This window comes from Myxocyprinus asiaticus, chromosome 2, assembly GCF_019703515.2.
Source record: "Myxocyprinus asiaticus isolate MX2 ecotype Aquarium Trade chromosome 2, UBuf_Myxa_2, whole genome shotgun sequence".
NCBI classification, from domain to species: Eukaryota; Metazoa; Chordata; class Actinopteri; order Cypriniformes; family Catostomidae; genus Myxocyprinus; species Myxocyprinus asiaticus.
Genome location: NC_059345.1, coordinates 16,994,324 through 17,013,900, shown reverse-complemented (window position 1 = coordinate 17,013,900; position 19,577 = coordinate 16,994,324). Strand labels below are relative to the sequence as shown.

At 35.1% G+C, this 19,577-nt stretch overlaps 1 protein-coding gene across 4 annotated transcripts; it reads right to left on the bottom strand.

Moving 5' to 3' along the window:
• Positions 1-1,482: 1,482 nt before the first annotated feature.
• Positions 1,483-19,319, bottom strand: LOC127413354 (paired box protein Pax-6-like). 4 transcript variants are annotated; one of them, XM_051650447.1, is made up of 13 exons: positions 19,186-19,319; positions 14,977-15,112; positions 12,077-12,130; positions 8,756-8,886; positions 8,329-8,367; positions 8,025-8,240; positions 7,464-7,629; positions 5,117-5,275; positions 4,944-5,026; positions 4,694-4,844; positions 2,668-2,780; positions 2,308-2,449; positions 1,483-1,863 (listed from the first exon to the last, which is right to left on the bottom strand). In XM_051650447.1, exons 2-13 carry the CDS (start codon positions 14,987-14,989, stop codon positions 1,778-1,780), a joined length of 1,353 nt encoding a protein of 450 aa, XP_051506407.1. In that variant the 5' UTR covers positions 14,990-15,112; positions 19,186-19,319; the 3' UTR covers positions 1,483-1,777. The 4 variants fall into 4 exon arrangements, with proteins under 4 accessions (XP_051506407.1, XP_051506416.1, XP_051506436.1 ...); XM_051650456.1 differs by lacking the exon at positions 19,186-19,319 and adding an exon at positions 15,292-15,389; XM_051650476.1 differs by lacking the exon at positions 19,186-19,319 and adding an exon at positions 12,337-12,407 and having other exon boundaries at positions 14,977-15,180.
• Positions 19,320-19,577: the final 258 nt, after the last annotated feature.

The window sequence follows — 19,577 nt, the reverse complement described above, 5'->3', positions numbered from 1 at the left end:
AGTAGAAAAACACATCTTTCTATCTTTCTATCTATCTGTCTGTTTGTCTGTCTATCTATCTATAAACTTTCAAGCCAACCTAAAGTTTGTCCACAAACTCTTCAATATAGTTTGCCTAATAATAGCATTATTGTTGTTATATTACTAGTACCATCTAAAAAAACACATTGTATTTTTGAAACTTCATGGCACATAAAAGATATTGGAGTGAAACCAATACTGTACAAAATGTTTTTTAATAGTTTTCAGAAAATACATTTAGAAAGCTTTTAAATAAAGTTAAATTGAAATATCTGCAAGACAGGGTAGACCTTTCGTATTCCAAAGCATTGCTCGAACACAAAAACCATTACAAGTGTTCATGTTTCAGGTACACAACAAAATGCAGAATTCAAGAGATGTCAACATGTTTTAAAACCACAAATAGTTGTCAATCATAAATAAAGGACTGTGTGATTAAGCCACAGTCAAATAAACTTGAAGCCAGTGTACTAGAATGTAAAACATTGTTTTTAAAAAATGTAGCAACACAAGACTAACAATAACAAAAGAGAAAATTGTTGTGTAATAGATGAAATACAAAGGCTTTGGTCTGTTTTTACAATCAACAATGGTTAAAGTCTGATATGTACTTGTAAACAACTGCCAAACACTTATGTTTTTTTTTTTTTTTTTTAACTCCGTCAAGCATTTCTAATCAATTATTGGAATTAAATATTTCTAGTCTCACAAAATTATTTGACTGTAGGACACTATAATACAACTATACCTAAAAGACAACTTGTACCTGACCTAAATAAATGTTTTTCCTTTTTTAACGATGCATGAATATCTGTATAAAACATTTATAGATTTTTCTCGGGGCAATAAAAATGAGAATATATTTATGTTCCACAATATTTCTTGGAGATTTTTAGGGAAAACAAATACTTACAATTGGACAGTAACAAACTGGATGAATGTCGTTTTGATGGTAAAGTCTGTCATATTGGAACTGAAATCTTTCATTCCATTCCTTTACAATTATAAATTATCAAACACAAAACAGCCTCATAATCAGTCTACCCAGCAAAGTTTTTGGTCCAAACCTTCACGTACATAACCAGTACTCAGTAATTCATAAAATGGCTGTTGTTCCTTTGTAGCTACACAGTCACCAACTAAAGCTGTTGTGGGTAGGTTGATTTGAGCCTCATCCTTATAGCCAGTAACTTCCCAAAAGTGAAATAACAAGTGGGCAAACAAATGTGTGTTCTCCTCTTGGTATGTTTCTGATTCACTGGTGAACTGGTGTGATATGGGCCTTTATGTAGTCAGTAGAAAACAGTCATAATAAATTGACTTGTGTTCTTCCATTTCAAATGGGTGCAAGATCACCATATATTTTTGGCTGTTTAATTGTTCTCAATTGTCTTTACATATAAATGGCAAAGTACCAATACAACAAAAAATGGAAATTGAAAAATGTGGATGTAGCAGAGGTTTGATTTTTTTTTTTTTTTTCATTCCGTTTCTTCATTTTTTCTAAATCCGGCCACTTTGCAAGAATCCGTTATGTCACTCTTTTGTTAAGCATCCATTTTTCCTCGTAAAGCTAGTGTCACAAATTTTAAGAACGATTCAGCGTGAAGAGAGACCCCAGGTCTCCTCATCCTTGCCTCGTATTTGTTTGTGTGTGTGTGTGTATATGCATGTGTGTGGAATACTGCCGAAGAGGTCCAGTTTCTCTGTTAGAGTCTCTTAGTGTGAAAGTCATAGAGCCAAGTAACTCTTTTCTTTACTGTAATCTTGACCAGTACTGAGACATGTCTGGCTCAGTTCCGGGAACTTGGACAGGGACAGATACTCCAGGGGAGATGAGTCCTATAAAAAGAGACATAATAAAGGATATGGGTAAAAAAAAAATGGTCCTATGTAAGAATGTCTATAGACTTGAAAAGAACTACTAGGTATTATTTTTCTAGGGCTCTTTTTACAAGATGTGAAGTAAAAGTTATTTGATAATAAAAATTTTAAAAAAAATGCATTTAAGCTTTTTCGTGGAACAAAATGGGGGATGAGAGAAGTCAAAACACAATCATAGATACAAGAGAGTCATGCGTTTAAAATTATATTGAATGATCACATAATATTTTGTCCATACTGTATATACAGTTTGTATAAATATATGAACAAAAATACTAATGTGAAAGCAACAAATGTCTTCCAACATATGTACTAATTGAACAAGGGTGAGTTTTGTTAACTGGTCAGAGAACTGGTCAGTGAACATCACCAAGCTGGTACACAATTAACTATTCTGCCTACCTGTTGAGGTGGTACCAGAAGTTGCCATTGATTGGCTGTTCATGTGTGCCTGCATATGAGGGGGTGTGTATGTGTCGTAGCTTCGCCCATTCACTGACGGACTGGTGGGCAGCATGCAGGAATAGGAAGAAGTCTGGCTTGGCTATAAAAAAGAATATATGTGTATAAAGAAATAGTTTTGGTTATATCTACATGCACAGATTAGTTTGGACATAGAGGAGTTGTCAGTATTGTTGTCAACATGTAAATATAGTTTAAGCTTGGTGATGGAATGGGAGACTTTTAAGGCAGCATCACACACAGTAAATTTTCAGAGTTTTCAAGGGGAGAGTGGAAACAGGTGTTCATGGCGCAACTCACTTGCATAGGCAGGTTGTTGGTCATTGTGAAGCTGGGCATGGGAGGCAGACCAGCGTATGTGTTGGTCAGGGCTGTGTCCGATCTGCCTAGCATTGACCCTGTCGTGAAGGACACTGATAAAGAGAAAAAAGAACATGTGGTTTATTTCAGCAAGAAATCTGTATTTCTTGTGTACTTGGTTATTAAACTAAATCAGCAAAACAATCTACTTTTTTTTATTACTGGGAAAAAAAAATAAGCTATCATGGTTGAATTTTAATTTCCACAGGGGAGGTAACTGATTTAAAGATCAAAGCTTGTTCACACCAAATTTAATGTTACTTAATGACATGCAACAATAAAATATTTGTGCATTTTTTTTCACCGAAGCGATTCATGCTAGGACTGATGTCAATTTTCAAACATTTGGAATCTTTGAATTAATTGTTTGGCATTTGATCTATTAAAAAAACAACCTAGCCTCCAAATAAAAAGAATTTGGCTTGTTGTAGCCAGTGCTGGAAAGTAACAAATTATATGTAATCTGGATTACATAATCATATTACAAAAATAAAGTATTTGTAATTTGATTATATTACATTTTATAATGTGCATAATCAGATTACAGTTACTTTGTATGGATTACATTAGCAATTATCCAGTGGTAATTAGTTTGTAATTTAATGATTATGCTCCTAAATTTTAAAAGAGCAGTCTTAGAGCATAAAATATGTGTGATATGTGTAGCCAGGTAGCACAACATACACTGAAGACAGTGCAATCCTGTTTCTTAAATAACCACGTACAGAAACAACTTGACTTTCAAAGAGAGAAGGGGGGAAAATAACTGAGGAATGCAATTTTTGCCTTATAAAAATGATATTTATTGAAAAAAGGATATAGTCCAGTTTTAAAAAAAGCACTTGTAGGTTCTGTATATATGTTTATATATGTATATTATATTATATTATATTATATTATATTATATTATATTATATATGTTTTCCTAATTATTAATGCAAGGAATGTATTAAAGGAGTAATTCATCCAAAAAATAAAAATGTTCTCATCATTTACTCATTATGCCATCTCACACTCGTATAACTTTCTTTTTTTTTTTTTGCAGTACACAAAGATATTTTGATGGCGATATGATGTGTTTATATCCATACAATGAAAGTCAATGGGGATCATCACTTTTGAGCTCCAAAAGGACATGGAGGCAGCATAAAGTTCAAGTTCAACTCAAGTTGTTTAATCCATGTCTTCTGAAGTGATACGATCAGTTTTGGGTGAGAATAAGACCTTTTTCACTATAAATCTTGACATCTGTGTCAAGCGCGAGGAAGTATAACTGAGCTTCAAATCAAGCTCCTATAATTGAGCTCCTTTTTGAAAAAGGAGTTTTGCATTTTGGTCTGATTCTCACCCAAAACTGATTGTATCACTTCAAAAGACATGAATTAAACCACTTGAGTTGTATGTATTACCTTTATGCTGCCTTTATGTCCTTTTTGGAGGCTGGAAGTGTTTTTCCCCATTGACTTGCATTGTATGGAAATATATTCACATCATATCTCCATAAAAATATCTTCATATGTATTCCACAGAAGAAAAGAGTCATACGAGTTTGAGACCACATCAGAGTGAGTAAATGATGAGAGAATTATAATTTTGGGTGGAATTGTTCCTTTAATACATTTTAATTAATGACTAGATTTTAATTAAAATATGAAATGAGTAATCCAAAAGTAATTCAAATAAACAATTACCTAAAAAGTATAATCTAAAAGATTATGTTACTGATTAAAATCTAAATCATGTAATTTGCAATCAGTGCTGGATTACATTTGAGAAGTTGTCTACCAAGCACCGATTGCAGTATTTTTTTTTTTTTCGGACTCAGTGTAACAAGTTCAGATGCACTGATTCTTTTTAAAATATTGTTGTGCATGTTTTTCAAAGAAATTTAAACTTAGTTTAAAAAGACCACATTGTGTGCCTTAGATATGATCAACAAGTGCTTAGGTTGTGGTGTGGAATTTACCGGGAGTGGCCGGCTGTGGGATGGTCTGATAAACACTTGTGTTGAAACTGCTGCTGATGGGAATGTGACTGGAGGAGTTGCTAGCTTGTCGTCGCTGATTCCTCAGCTTCTCTTCCCTCCTCCATTTTGCTCTTCTGTTTGAAAACCATACCTATGAGCACAGAGGAGGTATATATAAGCAATATTAATGAACCTAAAACAGTTTAGATTTTGGCTATAGCCAGCAGATTTATTTGTCTGTTCCTCTCACCTGTATTCTTGCTTCTGGGAGGTCGATTTTTGCTGCAAGTCTTTCTCTTGCAAAAACATCGGGATAGTGGGTTCTTTCAAACTCTAAAACCAAAAGTGACAGCATTAATTATTCTTTGAACCTCATCTAGGTAAGTGCAACATTAGTTGTTGATGCTTACACTTGGTGCTCACCTTTTTCCAGTGCTTCAATCTGCTCTTGAGTGAATGACGTTCTGTTTCTTTGCAATTTTCTTTTCAACTGCAGACGCATTTGAGTCTCATCTGAGTCCTCACCATTTGAGCTAATGGAGTTTGTGTTCTCGCCTCCATTGTCTTGTTGCTGGCAACCATCTGTTTAAAATTAAAGGCAAAGAATGGTGAGTTCATGCAACTGACATCTTGCATTACTTTGTATAAAGGCATTTTCACTGCATATTTTATGCAACTAAATGACAACATTTTTATTTTTGCATTTTCGCACCAAAACTTTTCACACCAAGTCCAATTCCAACTATTTGTCTAAAAATTTGAATTTGAAGAAATGTGTTTTTCAGCATCTGAAGAATTTTAAAAGTGACAGCCTTCAAATAAACAACAACCGGTTTTCGTATTACTGAATTTTGGACTCGTTGCGAATGAGTTTACGAGATTCATTGTTTAATTTTGAAGTCTTGTCGTAAGACTTCAACTGATTGCCTATTCTTTTACATATTCTTTAAATGTTTTCATACCAAAAGATTCTCCAGCACATACAGTATAATGTGTTGGAAGTCTTTAGTGCTGTTCATTGTATGGGTGTCCGGGGACCTGTTGAGGTGACCACCAACACTTGAATAGAGAGCTGCTTTTCTCTATAACACAATACCACAAGAATAAGGGGAACCATTAAACTGCTCAGACAGAGATGGGCTGCCAGGCTTTTTTTTTTTTTTTCTTCTTTTTTTTCTCGTAAGGCTCAAATTCTCCTGCAGGCACAATTGGAAAGGAATAACAAAAAGAGGCATGCAGTGCTCAGCATTGTATAACACAAGGATCTAGTCAACAGACCTTTCAGTTCAGTATGTTAACCTCTACACACCACTGTCATTAATCAAAGAACCCCAGGCTGGGCCTGTTAAACGCCAGTTAGGATGTATACGTTCAACAGTAGCTGACCATTGAAAGGACTTTGCTTGCTTTAGGAAGGCTCAAGAGAAGACTCTCCAATCAGAACAAGTCAATTCCTGGTGCTCTCTCTGCATTAACTGGCTGATTATCCTAAAAAATTATAATTATGTCATTTATTTACTCAACCTCAAATTTTAACCAAACCCATGTACTTTTATTTTATATTTTTTAAAGACTCTTTAGACAGCTTTTTTCATACAATGACAGTTCAAAGTGGCCATGGTGTCAAGCTTTAAAATGGACAAAAAAAAAAAAACACCATAAAAGAACTAGTATTCCAAGTAGTACATATGTCCATATTTTTAACTAATGGTCACTAGGAATTGTCATTGTACAGAAATAAGTTTTTGAAACAATTTGCCCCTTGAGTTCCACAGAAGAAGAAAAAATAATGTCTTACAGTTCAGAATTTTCATTTTTGGGTAAGCCATTTCCTTAACAAACATGTTATTACAAGTTCGAACAAAACACATCAGAAATTAACTTGGATTTTTTGGCTTTTAATATTCTTAGCTATATGCAGGATTTGTTGAAGGATTACTCAACCTGATTAGAAACAAACTGTTCATTTAAATTCATTGTCTTTTCTAACCAAAAGCCTGTTCATTCTGTTTCTCTCTAAAGATAAAACAAGACAAAACAAAACAATCTCTAATGAGCAATTACAGAGGGACAGAGCTGTGCCTGTCACAAATTCTTGCATGTGACAGAAACATCTTTTGTCCCGGGATGCAAAGTGCTTTTCTCTCACTCCCCATGGGGTGCAAATGATGTCGAGGACAGTGGAAGGGAGAGGGGGCAGGTGGGACCACATGGACTCCTCCGTGGAAATACTCTGTTTCTAGTCACGCAAATCCCAAGCCAAGACAGAAGCCATATTGAAGTGAAAAATTAATTACTGATTAATTAGTTCTAACTTTTTATTTTTAAAATTTTTTTTATTGAGTGGCTTTTCCTAATCCAGGCTTGTCAATGGCACTCAATGAGTTATAAATTCCATTGCTTAACATAATGTATCTACAAATAGGTGAAGAACTAATGACTGCAGTACATCTGCAAGTAGATGTACAAACATTCCAAAAAAAAAAAAAAAAAAAAAAACAATTTTCAAAACAAATAAAGTAATAATATAATAATATATTATAATATTTACACTAAATTAACAAATATATAATATACTAAATTAACAATAAAAATAAAACCACAAATAATAAGAATAGTACTTATATCTATTATTAGTATTATTATCATTATTATTGCTGATGCTTTGTTGAGCCTGTTATTTTTTTTGTTTTATGCTGTTATTATATTGTTGCTGATGATAATGATGGTGATGCTTTTATTACTTAATATCACTAGTAGACCATCTCACCTTGATTTGGTTGTCCTGGCATGGACGTACCAGGGTACCATCCTGGGCGTGTCCCCCACGTGCCTGTCTGCCCGTTGAGCATTCTCAGCTTGTCATACATGCCATCTGCACCCATCTGTTGCTTTTCACTAGCCAGGTTGCGCAGGACTCGATTTATCGACGACACCTGAATAGCAAAAAGAATATCATCAGTCAGTGCTGTTTGCATAGCCAGCTCTTAAAATTACATTTTATTCTATTGTGTTAGCCGGTTCCACAATTTACAACTCCCTCTAAAGTCTGCTGCAATTCTAAAGCTGTACATTCTTACAATATTTAATAATCTGCAATTAATTTGTCTTCTATCTGTTGATAATCACAAATGTAAAAACGTCAGTGTTGAGTGTTCCTCTTCAGTATATACATCTAACCAAAGCAATTTGCAGTTTGTTAATCCACAATTTAAGATGATGTAAGAAATGTGGTGACAGTGTCTTTTATTTCCTGTCATAAGTGCACAATGACATTTGCATGAAACCAGGTGATAAATCACATTATGTAACAACTATTATTTGCACTTACACTCGGTATGTTATCGTTGGTGCACACCCCGTCTGACAGTAGCCTGTCACGAATCTCCCAGGCAAAGATAGAAGGGCACTCCCTCTTGTACTGTGCTATTTTCCCGACCACTTCGGGTGTCGCTACCCTCGGTTTGCTGCCTCCAATTGCTCGTGGTCGAATAGAGCCGGTCTCATAATATCTCCCCAGAATCTTACTCACACAGCCATTCGACACCTGAATGAACAACAATATACACAATTCACATACATTATTTAAAACTAAAGTGAAATAATATAATAAACGTGTTACTATATACGCTTACGTTCTTATTGTTCAGTTGGACTTTTGCATCATCATGGGTCTATGAACACAGAAAATATGCCTTAAAATTGCTAGGATAATTTCATTTAGTTTCAAATGTTTGATACTTATCTTCCAACGTGTCATAAGTGAGAAGTAATTCACAGATGTGCTTATTACAGTATAATTACATAATTAATTACTGAGTAATACAAACTAACAAGTTCTTAATTTGAAAATATTTTTTGGAGCTGCTGGTAAATTCGCTTTTCTAGTATTATTATAATCATAATTGATTAAATTTACATCTAATAGGTGTAACATGGGCGCTGTATGTGACAATGATAGCTAATTAGAATTACTGAGTATGACTTGAGACTAATTGTAATTGACTATAATTAACTAAAATCCATAAAGCTTGTGAATGTATAAATGGGATGGATGGGCACCTGCAAAATCCTGGAGATATCGCAGGGTCGTGCTCCACTGTGAGCGAGTTCGACGATCTTCTGTCTGGTTGAGTCCGGTAGCGGTCTGCCATTTACAAAGACCCCACCGAGCTGGTTGACGCCACTGTGACCTGTGGCACATGGAGACATAACAAATTGGCTCGTCTTTCGCCTTGAAAACACTCCACAATAGGTGTCCCATTGTCAAGAACAAAGCTCCACTTCTTAGAGCTTTTCTTTGATCAGTGTTATTGACAGACCGAGTCAAATTAGAGAGAAAAAGAGGATAACACTTTACATTACGGTGTCCATGTTATGTATAAAGCATGTTAATATAATTACTTTCTATAGTAATGACAATAAATGTGCTCCAAAATTATACAAAGTGCTCCAATAATAATTACACATTAAGTAATTTATTTATTTTCAATTTTGTAAATACACAGTAACATGAACACTGTAATAAAGTGTGAGCATCAAATTAATTTAAAAAACAAAAAACAAACATATACTGTTTATCCAAGTATTTTTTTAAAAGGCATGTCAGCTTTACATTTTGTTAAATTAACAGTTTGAATACTGTCACACATGCCTGTGTACCCTATAAATCAGCATCTGAATGTCATTCACTGGGCTCAAATCAATACACACACACAATCGACTGATGAAATGACCTCTGAGTCTGAACATCTCCATTCAAGTGAACTGAAATTTTCATAATCAGATTGTTCATATGTTCTCAAGAGAACGGCTTTCCGCAAGACCGTGTGCCAGCATTTGGAAACTCTAATTTAATAGACTAACAAATCCCAAATAAACACAGCTTATAATGCACTAGTGTTAAAAACACAACTCAAAACACAGTGCCACCGAGGAACAACAAATCTAGAAAGTCTTAAAGAGATTATCACAAAGCATAAGCCAATGATGTTTTAAAAAGTGTCCAAATCACACATATTACAAGTATAGTTAATTGCAATAACAATCTGTAATTCCAAAAGTCTCAACTAAACAATTTCATTTGTATAGTTTAATAAAGTATGACACTGTAATATAAAGTGCAACCCATAAGCATCAGATGATAAAGAAAAGTGCATACCAGATTATGTGTATTTTGAAGTGATGGGAAAGTCCAATGAAAAGTAAATTCAGAGCCACCAAAAAACCTGAATCGAATCTCTAAGAAAAGCCTCCTCGGAGTGTGTGTGTGCTCTAGCTCTCTGCTCCTCTCCCTTCTGACTTCAGGAGCCTGAGCTCTTAAGCAATAAATAAGCTCCAAATATAGAAGAAGAAGAGGGGGAAAAATATGATGAGACTCTCTGACATTTGTCTTTAGAATAAAGCGAGCTGCACGTCAAGTTTGAGCTTAATTTCTGGAAATAGGCGGAGGTCGCTTCGGATCATGCATGGCAAGATATGCTGAAGTACTTGTGGCAGGACTGTCACTTTATATGACACTGCTCTGCTTTTGAAAAATGCATCGTCACGACAAATAGTAGCATGATAAAACGACCCTTTCTGTCTGCATTTGGATATCAGACAACATTGCACTCTGGTTGTGTTGCCTTGAAGGTAGGCTTCAATTTATTTGTAGCTACCGGGGCAATGTGTGGGCACGAGGACAGGGGCATGCATGTTTAAAAACATATTAAAACTGAAAAACCAGTTTTTTATTATTATTCCATCTGTATGTGTTTGGTAACAAACCCCCCACATCTGCTAGAGTCCCATTGTGCAGCGTTAATGGGAAATATGAAGTTCTGAAAAGGCCCTAAATTTAGTAATCTTAAAAGTGAAATATGCTGTTGTTAAAAAGAAAGTTCTACCTCATCTGAACCTTAAAAATTACTTCAATTACTTTAACATCTAATGTAGTGATCAGGTTAATTCAGACAGATTTAATAATATATTTGAATCAATTGAAACCAGTTATTTTTCAAGGCCTACTAAATACATTAAATAGAGCCTACATTTGAAATGCCAGCTTCCTGGACTAATTTTAATTAACCTGATAATTTAAGCATTGATATCTTGCCTAATATGCCCAGCAAACCTGTGGTAATCCCTCCAAATCCAGTGGAGTAGTCCACAGTCATCCTCTCTGTCTTCAATAATTCCTGGATTAGTTGGATTTTAGAGATATTTGAATGGAAAAGGCGTGCTCGTTTATCAAATGAATATATAAACGATGTCACCATCACTTAGAAACATGACCTGGCCTATCATTTTGCAGTTCAAAGGTTAAGTCTTAATAATCATATAATTCCCCACGGTGTAGATCTGTGGATCTGTTCATAGTAAGACTTGTACTTTATTGCTCCCCTACTACTGGGAAAACATATGTTGTAAATTTCGCAGCTCCCCAGACTGCATGGCCAATATCAGTCCCGACTAAAGCCAGGTTAAATTGGAGATTTGAAATGAAATTGCTTAGTTTGTTCAGTTGCATAAATTTGAAGATAAATGTATATTCTTCAGATGCGCACTTGAAAATAAATTGGTAGCACGTCAAGATTATTTGATTACTTCCCTCAGTCAAACAAAACAATTTGTTAATATTACATGCAGTATATATATATATATATATATATATATATATATATATATATATATATATATATATATATATACTGTATGTAATTTCATAATAAATCAGAAACGGCATTTATCATGTGTCAGAGCTCTTATGCTACAACAAGAAACAATTGCATAAACTATCTGATGTTATTTATGCCGTTTAAAGACTAACATAATTTATTTATTTATCTATTTATTTATTTTTATTTTTTTGCCTAAAGCGGCTTCAAGCAAGCACGGAAAATCTTGAAATCAAATGTAATATGTCATTCTTCGTTCATTAGTTGTTTCGGCACTGTCCTCTATGGAAGTTGGCAACTATTTCAGCATTAATCTAAACCGAGCTGCAATTATTTGTTAGCAACTGAAGCAGAAATAAATATCTCCTCCCCCATCAGCCTTTAATTTACTTGTGCGTGACATCGGATGTAAAATGTCATATGCTCGCATGGGAGACTTTTAAATAGCAGCATAAAATAATCTAAAAGTGTTGCTATTTTCTGTGCAAAAATGTACTAGTTCATTTCTGCACTCCATAATTCAGACTTTCACAAGCTGTGTGTCTAATTTAGTTTCTTTAAAAAACAAAATTTAAATACAGTGCATTTAAAAGCTTTGTTGGACAATAAGTTGAGCCCCAAAGAAAAAGTAAAAGATGTCAAGAAGATAATCATAAAATGCAGATAATAAGTTAGTATATGTCTCACAGTTATACATGAGAAGCTTGATGAGAAATGCACTTACTGTTTTGCATCATTGAGGCCACTCCAGATTCCCACGTGGGTTGGCTATGGTATTCTATTTATAAAAAAGAAAAGAATTACGGTTAGTTTTGAAATACATTTATTACCAGAATGCTGGTTTGCAACAATTTCTGCGTTGCGTTTACGGTGGATGCGTTGCTGCATCTCCAAGTCATGCTGCTGATTTGTCTAACGGATAACGGGGTCAAATAATGTACTTGGAAACAATCCTTTCTATGGGGATTTCAGCGTTCAACTTGCCTGGTAACCGAGTTGAATGTCCGCTTAAAACAATTTAGCCCTTCATTTGCGTCTGACTATTTAGATCATTCCTAGGATAGAGCAAAAGAGTAGTATTAGTACTTTCTTCTTTGCTTGAGCATTTACTCAGTCCTGCGCTAAATGTAAAAGCTAATGTAGGTTCATTGAAAATGTGAATGTTAAAATCTAACAGGCTGAATAAATTGAAAAAGTCATAAAAACTTTTGCACTTGTCATTTGTTAAGAGTTGTGTTGGTTGCACATCAATAGGCCTACGACTCAACTTGATGAGCAAGTCAACATAATGTAGTCTCGGACAGAAGAGAGTGCACGCCTCAATTTCTTGGTGGTCTGTAAAAATATTTTCAACCGGTCGCCTTCCTCTTTAGATCTTCTCGTCAAAAGTGTGACACACGCTGTCTACTTCGCATCAGTGCTCTGAAAAGTGAGAACGGGAGGGGGTGAAAGAATCCTAACAAAGCCTGCTGGAGCTCAACAATGCGCCTCTTTTTACCTTCTATACCCAAACCCAGCGAGCACAATTCGGCCTCCGCAACTAGCAACACAACCTCCCACTAAACGTACCAATACTTTCCCGAATACAAAGAGCCGAGGGCACCCTGCCCCCCACACGACCATACACACACACACCCACAACCACTGTCTCTTTCCTGACGGCCATGACCCCGGTGCCCGAACCCCAATGTGTTTTTCTGTTAGCGTGGTTTGGGGAAATAGAAAAGTAATTTCGCGTTATAAATATCTGGAGGTGATTGTGTAACGGGTGTGGGTTGTTAGGGGTTGTAAAAGGATGCAACAGCCCAGCAGGGTGCTCAATTGGGAAAAAACAATTGCAATAAAGGATCTATTCAGTGACATTGCTAAAAAGGGGCCCAGGGAAGGAAAGTCTTTCGTTTTATTTTCTCTCCCGACGCTGAAATAACAAAACTGGTGCGTCTGTTTCTATTCGTTTTCTTCCCAAGACTGAAGAACTAGTCCCGACTAAAAGCGTTCTAAACTTTACATTTAAATGTAATTAATTCTAAAAGTGTTTTAAACTTTTACACTTTCATTTGAAAGTGTTCTCAACTTTAAAAGCACCACATAAAACACGTTTAAATATTTATTTGACACTTTATCATAATCGTGTATTTTTATTTTATTTTTATTTATTTATTTTTTTGTAGTGGGACACAATATTACCAGCTGTTAACTATCAAATTAATATTAAAAATGTGATTTAATTCGTTAATAAATGTTGCCACTATATTGGAACGTACATATTTTTAAGTGGCACGCCTGTAAAAAAAAAAAAAAAAAAAAGTCACGCGAGATGTTCAAGACTGCAACCCTGGTTAAGAAAGTAACCCATACACTAATGGTGTAATATTAATGTTAATCCTCTTAATCGCTTTCTCAGTAAAATGTTAATTTGTTTGTGTCCTTTAATAAGCTTTCTGAGAGTACTTTGAGACTCTGCGTGTTCCCGTTAATGATTTATCTAACATAGTGTATAGGCTGTTGCTTATAAGGTTTACTAGGATCTAATCTGCATTTCTTTCGTTTGTGTAATCCTTAACTACAATTGCTTTAATTAAACATGCTTATTCAGGAAACAGTGTTCTCCATAAACATCATTCACATGCAGGCATGCATCTGTATCTGTACAAAGGCGCAGTGGGAAGTTTTCAAGGATCTGACATTAACATGCCCTAATCATCTTATGCAGCTATCGATGGGAAAAGCTTTTGTCTTTTGGAGCTAGATTTATTTAGCGAATGTTTATGGTGAATTGAGCGTACACAACATGACAAACGCGTGTGTGGTTATTTTGTTCAGTAAAACAGCTTTGGAAATAGTAGGCCTGCATTGGATGCTAAAATAACAACTTTAATGATTTTTAAAGGATTACAATATAATCATAGTACATTTAAATTATAATATGATTTACAGTATTGTGATGTTCGCCATATGTTATTATATGCACACGTTGGCTAGTTATGTCGGCAAAGTGAACAGAGCGCTACGTGTATTAGTCTCTTAAAATTGAAATGTATCATCTGATTTTAATTTTTCTTTTTTTCTTTTTTTTTTTTTTAATCGCTCTTTCTCAAAAAAAAAAAAAAATAAATAAATAAAAATCTGAATATTTTTAACGTGCAAAGAATAACAAACACGCAGGCCTTTGTAAAATTCAGGCAAATCTTTAAGAAGGCACTCGGCTGGCTGATGAATCAAACTGACACCTTTACTCAACGGGTCAGTGGATTCCCGTGCTCCTTAAAAAACACTGTTCGGGCCTAATGTGATTCCCAACTCTTTCCTGTTGTAGATAAGCATGATACTATCCACAAACACCAGATTTGTTTTTTGCTTTTTTGTTTTTCAGACAAATAAAGCCAATCTAAACGACGCATAATCTGAAAGCGCACCTTTAGTGTTTGTTGAAAACTATTTACAGGACAGTCACTTATTTAGCTATTTTTATGACTGTATGGCAACAGGAATATATATAATTATAAGAAAGATGTTTCTTTTTTCTCTTTAAGATGTTCTATCAACATGATTGTTATGGAGCAGTGAAATAATGCGAGGTCGTGCATTAACAACTAACTTTTAGCTTTAAGATTAAACACTCACCTTTTTGAGGCATTTTGCTCCACCGCCTGAGCCCTTCAAAGCGAAGTAGTGAAACGGCGTGCAAAACAACGGATCTCCAATAGTTCTTCTCCAAATATATAGTTTTCCAGCGTTCTTCTATCTGAAAGGGAATTCCCTGGCAAGGAGACACACAGATTGACAGTGAGCGGAGATGTCAGGACTGCGCAGGGACTGTGTGTGCTCGCTTGTGAGTGTGTGAGTGAGTGAATGAGCGAGAGAGGGAGTGAGAAAGTGAAGGCGCATGTGAGAGAGAGAGAGGGGGAGAGGGTCGTGGAGAGACGGAGTTGAACACACCTATACTGATTGGTGATAGTACTCGTGTTATTCTGTCTGTTCCTGGTTGCAACTCTTCACTGGTCCATTAAGAGAAGCACTGACCTTCTGTCATGACAGAAAAAGCCTGCTCAGAAAACAGGCCTTCAGCTTACTAATCAGTCCACATGTGCAAATGCAAAATGCTGTTATTGGATTGCTTCAGTCTGTTTCTATTGGATCTCGTTTCTTACAGAAAATGAACTGAATAATTGCAATTTTAGTGTTTTGTATCTACTCTTTCTATCTTTTTTCTTCTATCAGTTTTCACATTGTAATTAAGCAAGCCTATATATTTTTAAGTATTTACCTACACAATTATGGCAAGTAGGCTAATCAGGTCACACTTTAGATTACAGTATCCAGATATAGCCTACAGATTTTACTTATAGGCTACAATTGATAAAAGAATACATTTTGTATGCAACTTTACCCTTTTCATTTGGATAATACAAATAAACTACATGCACTTAACCTGATTGTGTGCATGTGTGTGTGTGTGTGTGTGTGTCCAGGTATTCCCTATGTTGTGGGGACCAAATGTCCCCACAAGGATAGTAAAACCTGACATTTTTGAAGTTGTGGGGATAATCAGTCGGTCCCCTTGAGGAAAACAGCTTATAAAAACAGCATACTAAATTATGTTTTTTGAAAATGTAAAAATGCAGAAAGTTTTCTGTGAGGGTTATAGGGTTAGGGGATTATACAGTTTGTACAGTATAAAAACCATTATGTCTATGGAGAGTCCTCATAAAACATGAAAACCCTACGTGTGTGTGTGTGTGTGGGGGGGGGGGGGGGGGTGCAGGTTTAATGGTTTACGAGGACTTTTTTTTTAGGTTACAAACTGGTAATTACAAGGGTATTATGCTATAAATGTGGTTTATGAGGACATTTCTAGTGTCTCCATAATTCAAATCGTTTAAAAAAACATACTAAACAATGTTTTTTGGAAAATGTAAAAATCCAGAACGTTTTTTGTGAGGGTTAGGTTTAGGGGTAGGGTTAGGGTTAGGGGATAGAATCTATAGTTTGTACAGTATAAAAATCATTATGTCTATGGAAAGTCCTCGTAATGAAAGCTGCACCAACATGTGTGTGTGTGTGTGTGTGTGTGTGTGCCTGATTTTTCACATTGATATGTTTGAGAGCCACTATAGGCCTAATTAATTATATCAACATGGAATAGGCTATGTGTAACATGGCCACTGTAATGTAAAGTGTTATCACAACTTTAATTACACAGACTAGTTGCCCCACAACAGGGTACTCGGATGTAAAAAAAAAAATAAAAATCTGCGTGCACCATGTTTAATTGTTTGCTGCGTGGGGCTTTTAAGTGCTGAGAGATCTGGCCCTCCATGATGACACTGACACAACAAAGAAACCTGTTGACAGCTGTGGATTCAAAAGGAGAACCTGTTTGCTCTGTGCATTAGGTGCACTAACAAATGGTCCCTGTTGCAACTGGCTAAAACAAAAACAAACACTCTCCACGTGCTTTTGTTGACACTCACGCTCGCGCAACACGTCTCTGACTGCGCGTGGAGGTTGCGTCCACGTGGCAGCATTTTCACCCTAATTTCACGTTCAATAATTTTACAGCCTGAACTTTTCTAAGCATATGAAACACATCCGTGTAGGCCTATAGTCGGGTGCAATTGAAAAACATTTAGTAGCGGAATCGCCACGGACCCCTCTCTCTCTCTCTCTCTCTCTCTCTCTCTCTCTCTATCTATCTATCTATCTATCTATCTGTCTATCTGTCTGTCTGTCTGTCTGATTCGTCAATTTGCTCATCGGTAAATTTAGTTGAATGAGTGCCCCAGAACCAGCGTCCTTGGCTGTGCCACAAAAAGGAGACAAAACGACATCGCCTAGGAGTAAAGAAAGAAGTATCAATGGAAAAGTATAATGAACAACACTGTCCCGATGGGTGTTTCTCTCTTACTCCAGCAAATGTTTCAACAAATTGGCTCATATTATCCATGTTTATGTCTTTCCCATCTCCAACTAGGATATTTTTTTTATTTATGTATTTATTTATTTATAGTATTCTCTGATGTAGTGACTCAAAAATAATTTACCACTGAAATGACCAGACTTTATCATTCATGCCCTACTTTAAAATACGTATAAATAATAAAAGTAATAAACTTTAATAACTATATTTTTTAAATGTCATTAAAATGTTTTTCAAATAGTTAAGCACTATTTAATGAGTGTTAATGACTTATTAAAAAGCATTAAGCAAAAGACACTAAAATCCGTTCTAATCTTGCTTTATTGTCCCATATGGTTGATTACGTGGTTACTTTTTGGTTGATTTTGCCTATATCGGCGGACGGGTTCTTCTTTAGATAACTTGTAAATCCTCAAAGTGTTAATGAGGTGTATTTAGGATGTGGGCTAACAGAGGGACATCACCCTCCAGGCCATGCAAACTCGCCACATCACATGAACCCTGGAGATAGCAATTCTACACGCAAAGCAATTAGCCCAATTGGGATTAATAACTGCTAATACCAAATTGTGAAAATAAATCCCCAATCTTGTCGCTGTTTCGCTTTTGGGCAAAGTGTCCCTGTGTCTCCATTAGAAAACTGAAATATAAAGTAGGCCTACAAGGGAAGGTAATGGGACTTGTACAGATAAACACCAGGAAAAATCACAAACGTCCCCGTGTAGCTTTATAATTGAAAGAATTCTGTAATAACAGGACATGTATGAGATGTCAACAGCTGTGATGTTGACTATCCGACCCGTTGAAGCGAACTGATTAAAGAAATTCACATAACCACAAAATATTACTTAGGCTTCCACTATGTTCAAATAACGTTTTTTATTATTATTATTTTGCATAAAATGTATATCTATATACATATTTATGCAATTAATTGTACTCTTTCGTTTCTGTCTCAGCTTGTTGATGAATTGTGTAATAGGCCTAACGCCTTGTTTAACGTGCAATAAGGAGTCACAGCAACAGCAATTATTATTATTGCTACTACTGTTTTATTACCTTTATTATAATTGTTTTATTTTCTAAATGTTTAGTAAACGAAGTCTAAATACATGACTCCTAAAGGGAGCATATTTTTGTAATTTCTAAATGTTCTCACTTACAAAATCATGTTAATTTGCATTTTAGTCAAAGATAAAAGAAAAAGATTCATGTCATATTATGGCAATACACTAAAAATGCCACACCAAATGCAGGTTTATATCTAAATAAATAATAATAATAATAATAAAAAACTAAATAATTGAAGATAATAACATAATTTGGCTATATCAAATAGCAATTTAGATTAATAGATTAAGAGAGGGTTAAGTCAACTATTAAAGGGAAAAATAACTAGCCTAAACATGACACCCTCTCGTCCAAATTCCTGATATAATTTCACCAAAAAATAATAATCAAGTATTTTGTAAATATAATAAATCAGGAGCATTTCAAACATGCAGCGAATTCCCAGATTAATGTCTTTCATGTTATGTTACTGGGACCTTTATTATTATTATTATTATTATTATTATTATTATTTTACTTCAAGGATCTGTATCATTTCTAGTTTTGTGCTTCATTATTCCTGGTATTTGAGGGCTGTTTCAAATTAAGCATATATAATAATAATAATAATAATAATAATAAATAAATAAATAAATAAATAAATAAATAAATAAATAAATAACGATCGCGCAAAACAATTATATTTTTAATATAGCTGGACAGTGCTCCATTTCTTTTGGATGACAATTTCAATCGTCGATGAAAACATATTCACATGTCCTTCCATCATAAAGGTATACCGTATTTCTAAGCATTATTGAGGAAGGATTACAGAGGAAATCATATATTTGATCATAACTTACCAGAATATTTCTGACTTCCGTACAATATCCTGCTGTAAAAAGCCCTTATCATATGCTATTACACAGAAACACGCTTGAATAAATTTAAACGATCCCACGAGTTCAATTTTTTGTCACGTTTGAATCCCTTCCAGTTTGAAAATGTCGCTAAGAATGAAAAAACCCTGTAATCCTCACTCACTTTAAACTTTCTCTTAATATCAACCTCGGATCGTCACTGATTGGTCAGATGATGCGCGACGTCACATTGGAAAATAGTTCTCACAAGCATACATGCAACACATCAGGGGAACTCCATGCACTTACATTAGCCTGGATTTTCTAAACCTAATATGATTATTGCCCCACATTTCAAGTGGAGAATTAGGAACTTTGTCCTACTGAGACACAGC

Excerpts from the sequence above, each read along its gene's own strand:
- LOC127413354 (XM_051650447.1), bottom strand. Across the intron at positions 5,027-5,116 it reads GATTGAAGCACTGGAAAAAG|AGTTTGAAAGAACCCACTAT; the intron begins GTGAGCACCAAG and ends TTTTGGTTTTAG. Across the intron at positions 2,781-4,693 it reads CCCACAGCCGGCCACTCCCG|TGTCCTTCACGACAGGGTCA; the intron begins GTAAATTCCACA and ends TCTCTTTATCAG.